The sequence below is a fragment of the Gopherus flavomarginatus genome, chromosome 9 (assembly GCF_025201925.1).
Source record: "Gopherus flavomarginatus isolate rGopFla2 chromosome 9, rGopFla2.mat.asm, whole genome shotgun sequence".
In the NCBI taxonomy this organism is placed as follows: Eukaryota; Metazoa; Chordata; order Testudines; family Testudinidae; genus Gopherus; species Gopherus flavomarginatus.
This window is the reverse complement of record NC_066625.1, coordinates 54,554,886-54,566,821: the sequence shown is the minus strand read 5'-3', so window position 1 is coordinate 54,566,821 and position 11,936 is coordinate 54,554,886. Positions and strand designations below refer to the sequence as shown.

The window sequence follows — 11,936 nt, the reverse complement described above, 5'->3', positions numbered from 1 at the left end:
CACCCCACCATCCTGCACCCATCCAGAGCAGCTACCACAGACACCCCTGCACCCCACCGTCCTGCACCCACCCAGAGCAGCTACACCATGGACACCCCTGCACCCCACCGTCCTGCATCCACCCAGAGCAGCTACCACAGACACCCCTGCACCCCACCGTCCTGCATCCACCCAGAGCAGCTACCACAGACACCCCTGCACCTCACCGTCCTGCACCCACCCAGAGCAGCTACCACAGATACCCCTGCACCCCACTGTCCTGCACCCACCCAGAGCAGCTACCACAGACACCCCTGCACCTCACCGTCCTGCACCCACCCAGAGCGGCTACCACAGACACCCCTGCACCCCACTGTCCTGCACCCACCCAGAGCAGCTACAACACGGACACCCCTGCACAAACCCAGAGCAGCCACCACACCGACACCCCTGCACCCATCCAGAGCAGCTACCACACAGACATCCCTGCACCCCACCGTCCTGCAACCACCCAGAGCGGCTACCACAGACACCCCTGTACCCCACCGTTCTGCGCCCACCCAGAGCAGCTACCGCACAGACACCCCTGCACCCCTCCGTTCTGCACCCACCCAGAGCAGCTACCACAGACACCCCTGCACTCCACCATCCTGCACCCACCCAGAGCAGTTACCTCATGGACACCCATACACCCCACTGTCCTGCGCCCACACCCAACCATCTGCTGCATGGACACCCCTGCATCCCACTGTCCTGCACCCACCTAAAGCAGCTACCACCTCAGCAGCACTGCTGCCAGCTTCCCCTGTGGATCGGTCACCTCCCTGCCCCGCAGTTAGATTTACCAGAGCCTGCCTGCGGAGCAGTTATTCATAACCTACTTGCTGGGCACAATGTCACAACATGCCCGAGCTCTTCACTCATAGAGATGATTCCTCTCTCTTCCCTCCCCAGCACCATCTAATTTTGCCTCCAGCGGCAGCTTCAGAAACCGTGGGAGCTGTTGTAACTTTATCTTCTACCACCCAAGCTACTCTTATCCATGTGTAACACTAAGCTTGGTAAGATTTACCTGTTTGCCACAATATCTTACAGCAGGCAGTTCCACTGGTTAGTTAGCTGTTGTGTAACCTAGGCAGTGTGGCTGAGGTGACAGTCCTCTAGACTAGGACTCAGAACCGGTTTCCAGACCCAGCTATGCTGCTGGCTGACCTTGGGCAAGTCACTTCCTTCCCACTGCCTATTTCCCCACCTGTAAATTGGGAATAATGATACGGACCACCTTTTTAAAGTGTGTTGAGATTTACTTCTGAACGTGTGATAGAAGAGTAAGGTATTATTATTAACAAATTATTCTTCATACCATTTTAATTGTATTGCCTTTCAATTCAATGGAGCACAGCCTTGTTCTTAAAAATAAAAGGCTGCCCCGGTCGTTTGCTGTTTAACAGCAATTTACCAAATTATTTCAGAGTCTGCAGTTAAAATGTTTACCCACTTCACTGCCTTCAGGCTATGCTGGCTTTGCTCTAAAGGAGCAACTGCATCATCCCAAGCTGTGAAGTTCCTGGAAATCAGAGCCCTGAGCAATAGCCGGGAAAGGGGGTTAGCACAATAGGGCACCAGTGGCAGGGGCCAATCTAAACTGAGCACAACTTAAATGAAATTAGCAAAACCCAGCTGGTCCGTCGATGGCTGTTACCGGAGCTGTGCCCGGGGCAAGGGCTGGACTAGTCAGGGCTGTTACGAGACAAGGCTGGGGGGAGCGAATAGTTTACGGACTTTGCCTACCCCGGCTCTGGTTTCTGCAGAGGTCAGGACTGAAGGAGCAGGGAGGGTGTATGTGGGATGGAGAGACATTGACAGAGCTGCAGGGAGTAGGAATAGCTTATAGAGCACCTGCCCCTATGATGAATTCTGTCTGTGGCATCAATCTCTCCCTTTCAAATAGGGAAGATTTACTCCAGTTATTTAAAGACACGTCTCTGCTCCTGGTCTGAGGGTGTGAGAAGTGAGGGTGCAGGGGTGACAAAGGAGGCAGCGATGCAAATTCAAAATGCTCCACGTGGCTTTATTGGATCCCGCTGGCAAAATAGGAAACATCCCAAATAACTGGCTTCATGTGCCAAGGCCAACCAGAAACGCATGGAGAGATTCCCAGATGCACGTTCCTGCTGATCCTTTATTCCATGCACGGAGCTGCCCTGGGAAAGGTGGCAGGAGCATGGGGGGAAGGAAAGACAGAAAAGCTGCATTTATCCCCCAGGCTGGGGGCTCCTTTAAAGGAAGTGGAAAGAACAGAGGCAAAGTGCTTTTTAAGGGAGGGAGGCAGGGGAGCAAGAAGGGACTAGCGAACACTCCATCGCGCTTCGGCTGATGAAACTTTCCAACCTCTTATGTACGACTGGCAGAGTCGCCCCAGCCACAGGCATCCTGGATTGCTGCAGGAGTTCAGTCAGTGGGTGATGTGGAGCTGGCCTAGCCGCAGCATTTGGTGGGCTGCTGCATGCTAGTCTCCAGAGGAGACATGGGAGCCCAAGCGCCTGCCCTGGAGTAGGCACAGGAGACAATTCAGGCAGAAGCAAAAGGAAAGATCAGCTCCCTGCAGCTGTTCAGGAACAGAGCCACCCACAAAGGGCTGGGCAGGGGACGTTAGGGTCTCTCACTGTTAGAGCAGCCTCCAGCCGGCAGGTCTGGGTGTTCTCCGGAGGCGTGTGTGTTACACAGTGGCACGGCCCATGGGTTTGGACGCCTTTGTTATGGGAACTCCGAGCTGAAGCTGGTCTCAAGGTGGAGATCTCATTAACAGATGCAGAAGCCACCAAGCTCCCATCCACCATTGCTCTGGGGATGGATCCTGGAGTGGGGCTCCTGGAAGCACAAGGGCTTGTGGGCAGGATGGAGAAGGGGCAGGCAGGAGGCTTCACAGCAAGAGAGCTGGAGGGTGGACGGGGGGGACAGTAGCCAGGAAGAGTGGGAAGAGCAGTCGTTAGTTTCAGCTGCAGGGGTCTGAGAAGGGAGGACAGAGCCCAGCCCAACCTCTGCCCAGGCAGTGTCTGCAGCTGTGTGCAGCAAAAGGCTCCCCCAGTGGAGGAACCGCATCCTCCAGACTCTCCGATGGGCAGCAGCACAATCAGCCGGCTCCTTCCACACTCGCTGCCGTCCTCCCGGCTCCTCAGCTGAGAGTTTTCATCATGGCGTGGGCCTGTCTCAGCTCTGAAAGTGGAAGAGGAGACGCAAACAGCCAATGGGGCACACTGACCTAAATCTCAGCAGGGGGCACTGCAGCCACTTGCCAATTCACCGGTCACAGCAGGGCAGAGAATACCTCTGCGCTGTGAGCAGGAACAGAGAAATGACACGACATGGAGACAGCTGATCTCTGCCTCAGCCAGTAGGGAGAGCAGCGGGCACACAGGAGAGGAAGCACCAGACGGAAGGGCGGGGACGAGGCGAGCGATTCCAAGCTGCCCGTCTGCTGTCTACTCACCTGCCAGTAAGACCCGGAACTTCTCTGCCGACACGGTCATGGCAAAGGGCTCCGTCATGCCTCGGTCCCCGTCTCGCACGGTGAACTTCAGGTGCACAAGGGGCTCATTGACCTGCTGGAGCTCACTGGAGCTGAGCGTCTGATCCACCCTCCAGGACACAGAGTCCAGATGGTTCACTGAGGACAGAGGTAGAGCCAGTCTCAGGTTTGCGCTGTCAGTGTAAAACATCCTCTCTATGCACAAGCCGGAAATATGGATTTGAGAAGCATTTTTCAAAAGCATTAAGTGGCTTCACCCACTCCTGAAATGCAGCCACCTCTGGTGTATGCAACACAGCAGCTGTCTTACCGGCCCACAGCAACAATGTAAGACATTACAGGAAGGAAATGTCTCCAGTTGAAATAACAAGGGAATTTAGGTCAGTGGAGTGGAGCCATCCGAGATGGAGTGTGGCTGGGATAATGTAGCTAACACCCCTTGTTGCACAGATTCCCATGAGTCCAAGTGCTTAGCACCGCCTCAGCTCTCTCTCTCTTTATGGCCAAGAAAGAGAATGCAGAAGGCAGAGCACCGCCTAGTGCATCACCTGCCCCACTCCCTGCTGCACTTGGGATTGTCCTGGAGGTGAACTAACCTGGCCAGATCCTAACCTGTCAGGCCAACAAGGTCACAGCCCAAGGGGGTCAAACAACAGGGTTCTGGTCCCAGCTCCTGGTCATCCCCTCGGTTACTGCTGAAAACTCATCTGCCCTCAGCAAACTCTGATCCTATCCCACAGTCTTCAGGAGCAAGTTCGTCCCAGGAAGTCCCAGAGGAGAATGGCTGAGAAAGTCCTATTGAACTTCCATCCATGGACACAGGGGAACAGCTAGAGGGGTGGGGGCAGTGGGCGCCAGCCTGTATCCCTGCTGAAGGACCATCTCCCAACCGCTGCCTGGAGCAGTGTCAGGTTCACACAGCCAGAGGGGGAACACTTACATCTCAGGCTGCGTGTCCTCAGGCTGTCCTGCAGGGGGCTCTGTTTCTCCCCATAGGACCGGCACAATCCTGTGGCATGTTCTACAAAACAAGGAGACCAAGAAACCACCCACCAAAGAGCATCAGATCGGTCCCTGCACAACACGACTCTGGTTCCAATGGGCTCAGAAGGGACCCTGGCTGCAAACTGCTGAGCTGGCCTGTTTAGCAGGGGGACTCTAGCAGGATACTGACATTGGGGCGCACGTGGGATAATGGGCGATGATGGTACTGTAGGGCATTTCAGTCAGAAGATGGCCCAGCTACTGCTCCAAAGCCTTTCTTGCTGGTTGACACAGCAAGTTCTAACTTCTCACTGATGGAAGAGTGCGGGGGACACACAACCCAGCAGCAATCGCCTCCTCCCCGACAGCCAACATACTGAAGTCCACACAGTGCTGGAGCAAGGGTGGAAGGATACAGTTATCCAGGGTTACAGCCTGATGCATGGGGTAGACAGACTCTGCTCTGCTCCCCGGTGCCCTCCTCTGGCTGACGTTGCACAAGACAGTCAGGCTGCTGCTACTGACCCCAGGGCTCCCCAGTGCGCTGCAGCCCTCTCCGAGGGACCCATCCCCTGAACCTTCCCTTACCTTTGGGCAGCCCCAGCTGTTGCAGCTCGCTGGACAGAGAGTCGCTGTCTACACTGTGTTTGGCTGCACTGGAGAGGATGAAGCTGAGCACAGCAATAGTGGCCTTCACGTCCCCAGACTCTGGAGAGAGGAGAAACCTTTGCGAATCTGCCTGGCAGCAGGGCTCTTCCCTGCAGGGAGGCAGCTTTGACAGACCCGTAAAATTGACGTAGGATCCAACAGCCCTTGCCATGGCCTGCCCTTTGCAGTTCATCGCCTGCAAGAGACCAGAGAGGGTGCACGGACAGACGCCACTTTGCACTGGGCCACAAGGGGCAGCAAGGAAACGGGCAGAAAGAACTGGGCTCATTGTCATCAACCTGGGTAAGAAGCAGTGATGGGCAGGGGACTGTGTGTGTGTTGGGGAGAGGGAGTCAATGCAACCGGCAGGGGTCAAAACAGGTTAGGATTTCAACAAGCCTGGGATAGGCAGGAGTCTAACTAGAATCGATTGATGCTAGGGATCCAAATACTAATAATGGCCAAGGGCCAGAGGCGTAAGAGCCTGTCTAAGTGCACACTTAGCTTGTGGCAAGCTGGGGTGTAAAGCTACCCTGCCCTAGCCAGCTACGCACTGTCCGTGAGGACCCTGCTGCCGCGGACTAACAGCTCCCTAGGGCACTTTCACCTACTGTTTCCAAGCAGGGCAGCTCCCAGGCACGCTGCAGAACTCAGGGTATGGAGCAGGGTCCACCTGGGCACCTAGCGCATGGCAGATTTACACCCTGGCTTGCCAAAACTAACCATTTGTTCAGCCAAAGCCTAAGGTTAGCACTGCACAATAACCAGGCCAGTGGCGGTAAGACAGGGCCAAGCCACAGCACGGCAACTCAGCCAGGGTCAGCTCATCCATAAAAACCAAACCAGACATTTCACACCATGGTTCCATCCGGCCTCAATCGTCCAGCCTGACCTGCGTAACAGCCCACTAGATGCCCCTGAATTAATGCCTGTTTGAACCAGAGCAGATCTGGATTTAGAAATTGCCAGTGATGGGGAGCACTTGGGCAGTTGTTCCAACTGTTAATGACTCTGTAAAAACACCTTATTTCCAGTCTGAGTTTGTCTAGCTTCAACTTCCAGCCATTGGCTCATGTTAGACATTTGTCTGCTAGACTGAAGAGCCCATTATCAGCTGTTTGTTCCCCATGTAGGTACTTACAGGCTCCCATCGAGTCACCCCTTAACCTTCTCTTTGTGACGCTAACCTGGCTGAGTTCCTGGGACCCCTCCTCCCTCTCCCCTCTCCATTGCCACACTAAAACAGCAAATTCTGCAGGGCTGGTGTCATAAACAGATGGTTAAGGGTTAATGTCTCATTTACCTGTAAAGGGTTAAGAAGCTCAGTGAACCTGGCTGACACCTGACCAGAGGACCAATGGGGGGACAAGATACTTTCAAATCTTGGTGGAGGGAAGTCTTTGTTTGTGCTGTTTGTTTTGTTCATTGTTCGCTCTTGGGGCTAAGAGGGACCAGACGTGCAACCAGGTCTTTCTCTAATCTTTCTGAAACAGTCTCTCATGTTCAAAATAGTAAGTACTAGCTAGAAAAGGCAGATTAGTCTTATGTTTGTTTTCTTAACTTGTGAATGTGTATTTTGCTGGAAGGATTTTTACCTCTGTTTGCTGTAACTTTGAACCTCAGGCTAGGGGAGAGGGAGTCCCTCCAGGCTATATGAATCTGAATACCCTGTAAACATTTTCCATCCTGATTTTACAGAGATAATTTTTACTTTTTTCTTTCTTTAATTAAAAGCTTTCTTTTTTAAGAATCCGATTGATTTTTTTTCCCTTGCCTAAGACCCAAGGGGATTGGGTCTGAACTCACCAGGGATTGGTGGGGGGAAAGGAGGGCAGGGGTAAGGTTAATTCCTCTCTGTTTTAAGATCCAAGGAGTTTGGATCAGTGTAGCCTCTCAGGGTAACCCAGGGAGGGGAAAGTCTGGGAGGGGGAAAGGAGGGGGAATGGTTTATTTCTCCTGGTTTTAAGACCCAAGGGGTTTGGGTCTTGGGTTTCCCAGGGAAGGTTTTGGGGGTACAGAAAGTGTGCCAGACACTATATTTTGGCTAGTGGCATGCTATCAGATCTAAGCTAGGAATTAAGCTTAGAAGTATCCATGCAGGTCCCCACTTTTGGACGCTAAAGTTCAAACTGGGGGAAAAATACCTTGACAGCAGGGACGGCGGCTGTTCAGCTGTTTGGGCAGCACCTGGAAAGTGTGGATTGCTACTCTGATCACCACAACCACCAGGCCCAGGGCACTTCCACACACTCGGGAAATGCTGTTACCCCCTACACCAGGCCCAGAACCACCCAAATATAAAGCCAGGGCAGTGTTTGGGGTGAGCAGGGGGAACTCGTCAGGCTGCCGATTAGCGGCATCGCCCCCAAACAGAACAGGAGCAAGGACCCTGGGAGATTAGCAGGGCTCCTGTGCTTGTTCACGAGCACAGCGTGAGGTCGGTTTCCACGGCTGGGCATTAACTCTTCAGGCTTTCACTGGTTCAGGACGTGCCTCTCCACTCGTGACCCCAGCCAGTGACACTTTTCAGGCAATGTGGCTAACAAAGCCGAGCCCGGCGCCCATAAACGATGCAGGTAAAATGTTCTCAGGCCAGGCACTGCGGTGTGGAATGGGCCAGGGGGAGGTAAGAGTCAGCCAAAGCCTGGCCTAGCATCCCAAAGCCACCGGCTTGCCACAGCCTCCCTGCCGTGAGCACAGACAGAGGAATGGCAGTTCTAGTAATGAAGCCAGCAAAGCTCCCTGGAAGGTAGGTGAGGCAAAGAGCCAAATCCACCCTGACAGCCTCACAGACAGTACTAGAGGAGCCCAGGCTACGGACACCCAACAGCTCTGGAAAGGAACAACACTCACCAAACTTGGCATCTGACGTTAGCTTCAGGATCTTTTCATACTGTAAGAGAAGAGCAACACCCAGGTCCATCAGCCCCAGGGAACCCTGCCCCCGGTGCACACTGCACGGCACAGAATGATCACTGAGCCCTCGCTGAGCAGATCCCCCAAGGGGCAAGCAGAGCCAAGGTAAGGCCAACACTCCACAAGGGGCGTCTGGCTTCGGGTGCACTTGGAGTCAATAGGAGCGGTGGGGGCTCAGCACTTCTGAGTAACGGGGCCGAGGTGTCTCAAGGGGGGACCCAAATTACTAGAAGCTGCTGGATTTAGCCTAAGTAACTTGCCCAAGGCCACATGGGTGATCGGGACTAGGACTCCTGGGTTCCTGGCTCCCACTAGCCCAAGCTGCCTTCACAATGGGGGGTACAGGATGGGCCATTCCCACTGGCTGCTAGTGCTCCAGGCTTGTCCTATAGGGAACCTCCATGATCCAAACAGTGGGTAAGCTGCTGTCTGCGATGGGCGTTACAAATGGCTCAGCCCCATGTCCCCGAGCGGCCTAACCCCCTTGCTGGGAGACCTCAAGGGAATACGCGTTGTCAACCACAGGCCACTCCCCTAACAACGGCAGGACCAATGGGTGGATGAGGTGAAGCAGACCACACAGGACCCTTAGAAAAACAGACACTAATACTTACTAGTAAATACTTAGCGGCCGTACGGCCCTTTCCACCAGCAGATCTCCCTGATGGGGGAGTGTCACTGGCCTTATTTTACAGGTAGGAACACAGGCTTTAGGCACCCTGCCCAAGATCAGTGGCAGAGCTGGGATGGAACCCAGGTGTCCTGACTGCCACTCTGATACCCGCTCCACACACACTCCACCGCACTGCCTGCCCTGAGGCCAGCCAGGTCAACATGGCCCACGCCACTCAGCCAGGGGGAGGGGAGACTTAGTCTCTGCGATCGCTAGATCCATGCTCAGCGGGTCTGAACGTGGGAGAAGAACACCCTTCACTTACATCAATCCCCTCTCCCTGCAGGTCCTTGAGCACCTGGCCACAGATGAGCTTCAGCTTCACCGAGGACTGGAAAGGAGAGAGCAAGAAAATAAAACCCCACTGCAGCACTGGGCCCAGCGGGCACTGCCTGGCAGGAGTCTGAGCTCCCCTCAAAACACACACTCTCTGCCACATCCGGGGGACCCATCTCAACCTTGCCCTGCCCCAGCCAAACAGTCACTGGTTTGGGTTGTTTTTAAACCACTCACTTCTCTGCCACTTTAGGGAACATCATGGTTTGGATTCCACAAAGAGATTCCCTGACTTCTGGATGCAATGGTCAGGCTAAAGCACCAGCCAGTTCTTGTGCTGTACTAAGTGTATTGCTCGAGCCCTTAATGAAAGCCTGTTCTATGTTCCTGAGCCTCTCCCCGCTCTCTTAGGGAAGCCCGGTCAGCCAGAGACAGGCGCAGAGTTCATGCCAGTCACTCAGGGACCTGAGCTCTCCCCCTTCACCAGATACCCCGAGTCCCAGAGCTCAGATCAGGATGCATCACTCAGATATTCCCATTGCTGCCCCAGGCCGTAGATACCCCTCTCGACAGCCAAGGCTTCATGCTGATTGTCTGGTTCACAGCACCTGATAGCATCTCTGGGGAGGTTTTAAGAGCAAAAATTGCTCAGATCCCAGTGTGCCGGGTAAAATCCAGAAGAAAACAGAGAAAGAGAAAACTTCCACTTAACTATTTTAGCCAAGGTGCTGATTTCAGCCAGGACCCAGTCGGGACAGTCCAAGTCTCCACAGAACCGGAACCTCTGGAAGGAGAAGATCGGGGGCAGTTAGGTCCCAGGTGGCCTTTGGGCCAGGGGACGTCAGCGGTAGAGTGTCCTTTGCAGGGCAGCCCAGCTCTTCTTGCCAGAGCAGGGGAACCCTCATTTCCCACCGTTATTGCTGCCCTGCCCCCACTGCACCAAAAGAGCAGCCCCTAGATTTCTCTCCTCTCTGGGTACTTGGCTGCCCTCATCTCCGGTCTCTGCTCTGGCTGAGTCTGCTGCAGAGTCAGATGGCAGCTGGGTCAATCCAGAGCGGTACAAATAACTCTCCTCCTCAGGCCCTGAGTCCCAAATGTATAACGCCTCTGCAAACTCAGGCACAGCGGCTCCGTGCATGGAGGTCATTAGTCTTTGGAGCAAGCTCCTGGGGAGAACGACTGGATGCACCTGGCCAAGCTCAGCCTTGGCACGAGGATATACAACTGCCCTGAATTCATGGGCTTCCCCTCGGGCTGAACTGGGCCCAGAGTCTGAGAGAGAGACACTCATCCTGGAGAAGGAAAGAGATGGACAGGGCTAGGGTGTGCCCAGAGGGATCAGTCTGATGAAGGGGTGGGGTGAAGATGGGACAGGGCAGATGGCCCCTTCCTGTTCCTAATAACTACCAGTTAGGCTGCAGCTTCAGCAGTTTAACCAGCAAACGCTGGTACAGACCATGAGCCTGCATCCTGGAGCAGCCGCTTTATACCAGCTGCAGTTACACAGCGATAGCAAGGGCACAAGCCCCTGGCGTCTCATGTATACAGGTCCACAAGCTACAGAACCAGGCATAAGCCTCTCGGAGCAGGGGGCAGACATCTGGGTTGAGGGAAGAAGGACAGTTGATTCCCCCTCAGGTGTTTAACATTATCATGGCTCTGAAATGATCCTTTCCCCATCAACTCGTTCCCCTGCACATCCAGTGCTGAAGACTTTACTACTCCCTGCTTTAGAAACACAGGTGCTGCTACAGCAACAGCCCATCCTGCCCCCAGCCCTGGCCAGAGCTTGTTGTTTCGGAGGAAAGATGCATTACAAGGAGTTTTCACTTGCCCCATCCTGCAGTGCAGCACTTTGGGGGTGGGGGTGAGGCAGGGAAGGCAGCGTTTCTTCCTGACCCCTGCAGGCTACTGGCCTGCAGCCTGAAGTATGAGATTCATTTATCCTGAGCACACTTAACTAAGAGAGGTATTAGAACTCAAAGGGCTGCCACTGTGGGTTCCCCGGGCCAATCACCTACTCTGCAAAGGGGCAGCTCTTTCTGTTTGCTCCAGCTCCTTCCCGGGGCCCCACTGATCTCAGGTCACTGGAAGGAGGGAGCAGTTTTTAAGCCAGACACAATATTTAACCCACCCCCAGAGGCCCATGTTAGGAAGCTGCTGACACCGGCCTGGCTAATCCCAAGCACTGGGCTAGCAACGGGGAGTCCTCAGCCATGGCTCCAGCTCTTACCCGGAGTCCTTGCTGCCCCGGGGACACAGCTCTGCATCGCCCCAGGCCCCCAAATCCCAGCAAGGCACTGACACTCCCCAGCCATGCACAGCGCCTGCCCTCACCATGGTTTCCTGCTGCTTCCGCAACGCCTGACCACGCCCACGGCAGGGCCGGAACCCATCAGCTGATCTCGCAGCGCGGTCAGCTGACCACAGACCCCCCGGCGCTGCAGCCTGTCAGCCGCTCGCTGAGCCGAGTCAGCTGAGCGCAGATTTAGTGACGCTTCAGCCATGGAGGCGGCTGGCTTATTGCACAGGCTGAGGCTCAGCCGGGGGCAGCTGCCCGCTGGGCTGTTACCGAGTCCTGAGACAAGGTAGGGGAGGGGATGTCTGTTATGGGGCTAGCTTCTGTTGGTGGGAGAGAGGAGCTTTCGAGCCACACCGAGCAATTCTTCGGGCCAGGCCCTGTACGCTCGTCTCTCTCACCAACAGAAGCTGGGCCAATAAAATAGCGATCACCTCCCCCTAAGGTGACCAGATGTCCCTATTTTATAGGGACAGTTGTGATTTTTGGGTCTTTTTCTTATATAGGTGCCTATTACCCCCCACCGCCTGTCCCGATTTTTCACATTTGCTATCTGGTCACCCCCTACGTCCCCCACCTTGTCTGTCTAGCATCCTGGGACCAACACGGCTGGAACAACACTGCATCCAAAA

The 11,936-nt window shown here is 54.6% G+C and overlaps 1 protein-coding gene across 2 annotated transcripts; it reads right to left on the bottom strand.

The window, feature by feature from the left end:
* Positions 1 to 2,029: 2,029 nt before the first annotated feature.
* Positions 2,030 to 11,430, bottom strand: COMMD4 (COMM domain containing 4). Of its 2 annotated transcripts, XM_050968937.1 has the most exons (8): positions 11,343 to 11,430; positions 9,718 to 9,789; positions 8,995 to 9,060; positions 7,994 to 8,033; positions 5,081 to 5,200; positions 4,449 to 4,529; positions 3,470 to 3,646; positions 2,030 to 3,195 (listed from the first exon to the last, which is right to left on the bottom strand). In XM_050968937.1, exons 1-8 carry the CDS (start codon positions 11,343 to 11,345, stop codon positions 3,155 to 3,157), a joined length of 600 nt encoding a protein of 199 aa, XP_050824894.1. In that variant the 5' UTR covers positions 11,346 to 11,430; the 3' UTR covers positions 2,030 to 3,154. The 2 variants fall into 2 exon arrangements, with proteins under 2 accessions (XP_050824894.1, XP_050824893.1); XM_050968936.1 differs by lacking the exons at positions 7,994 to 8,033; positions 8,995 to 9,060; positions 9,718 to 9,789; positions 11,343 to 11,430 and having other exon boundaries at positions 5,081 to 7,968.
* Between the last annotated feature and the right edge of the window lie 506 nt (positions 11,431 to 11,936).

Bases quoted from the DNA above. Each gene is read 5' to 3' on its own strand.
- COMMD4 (XM_050968936.1), bottom strand. From the start codon at position 5,435: ATGACAATGAGCCCAGTTCTTTCTGCCCGTTTCCTTGCTGCCCCTTGT. The intron at 4,530-5,080 runs GTAAGGGAAGGT...CTTGTTTTGTAG, and splicing joins ACAGCTGGGGCTGCCCAAAG to AACATGCCACAGGATTGTGC. The intron at 3,647-4,448 runs GTAAGTGTTCCC...CTCTGTCCTCAG, and splicing joins GAGGACACGCAGCCTGAGAT to TGAACCATCTGGACTCTGTG.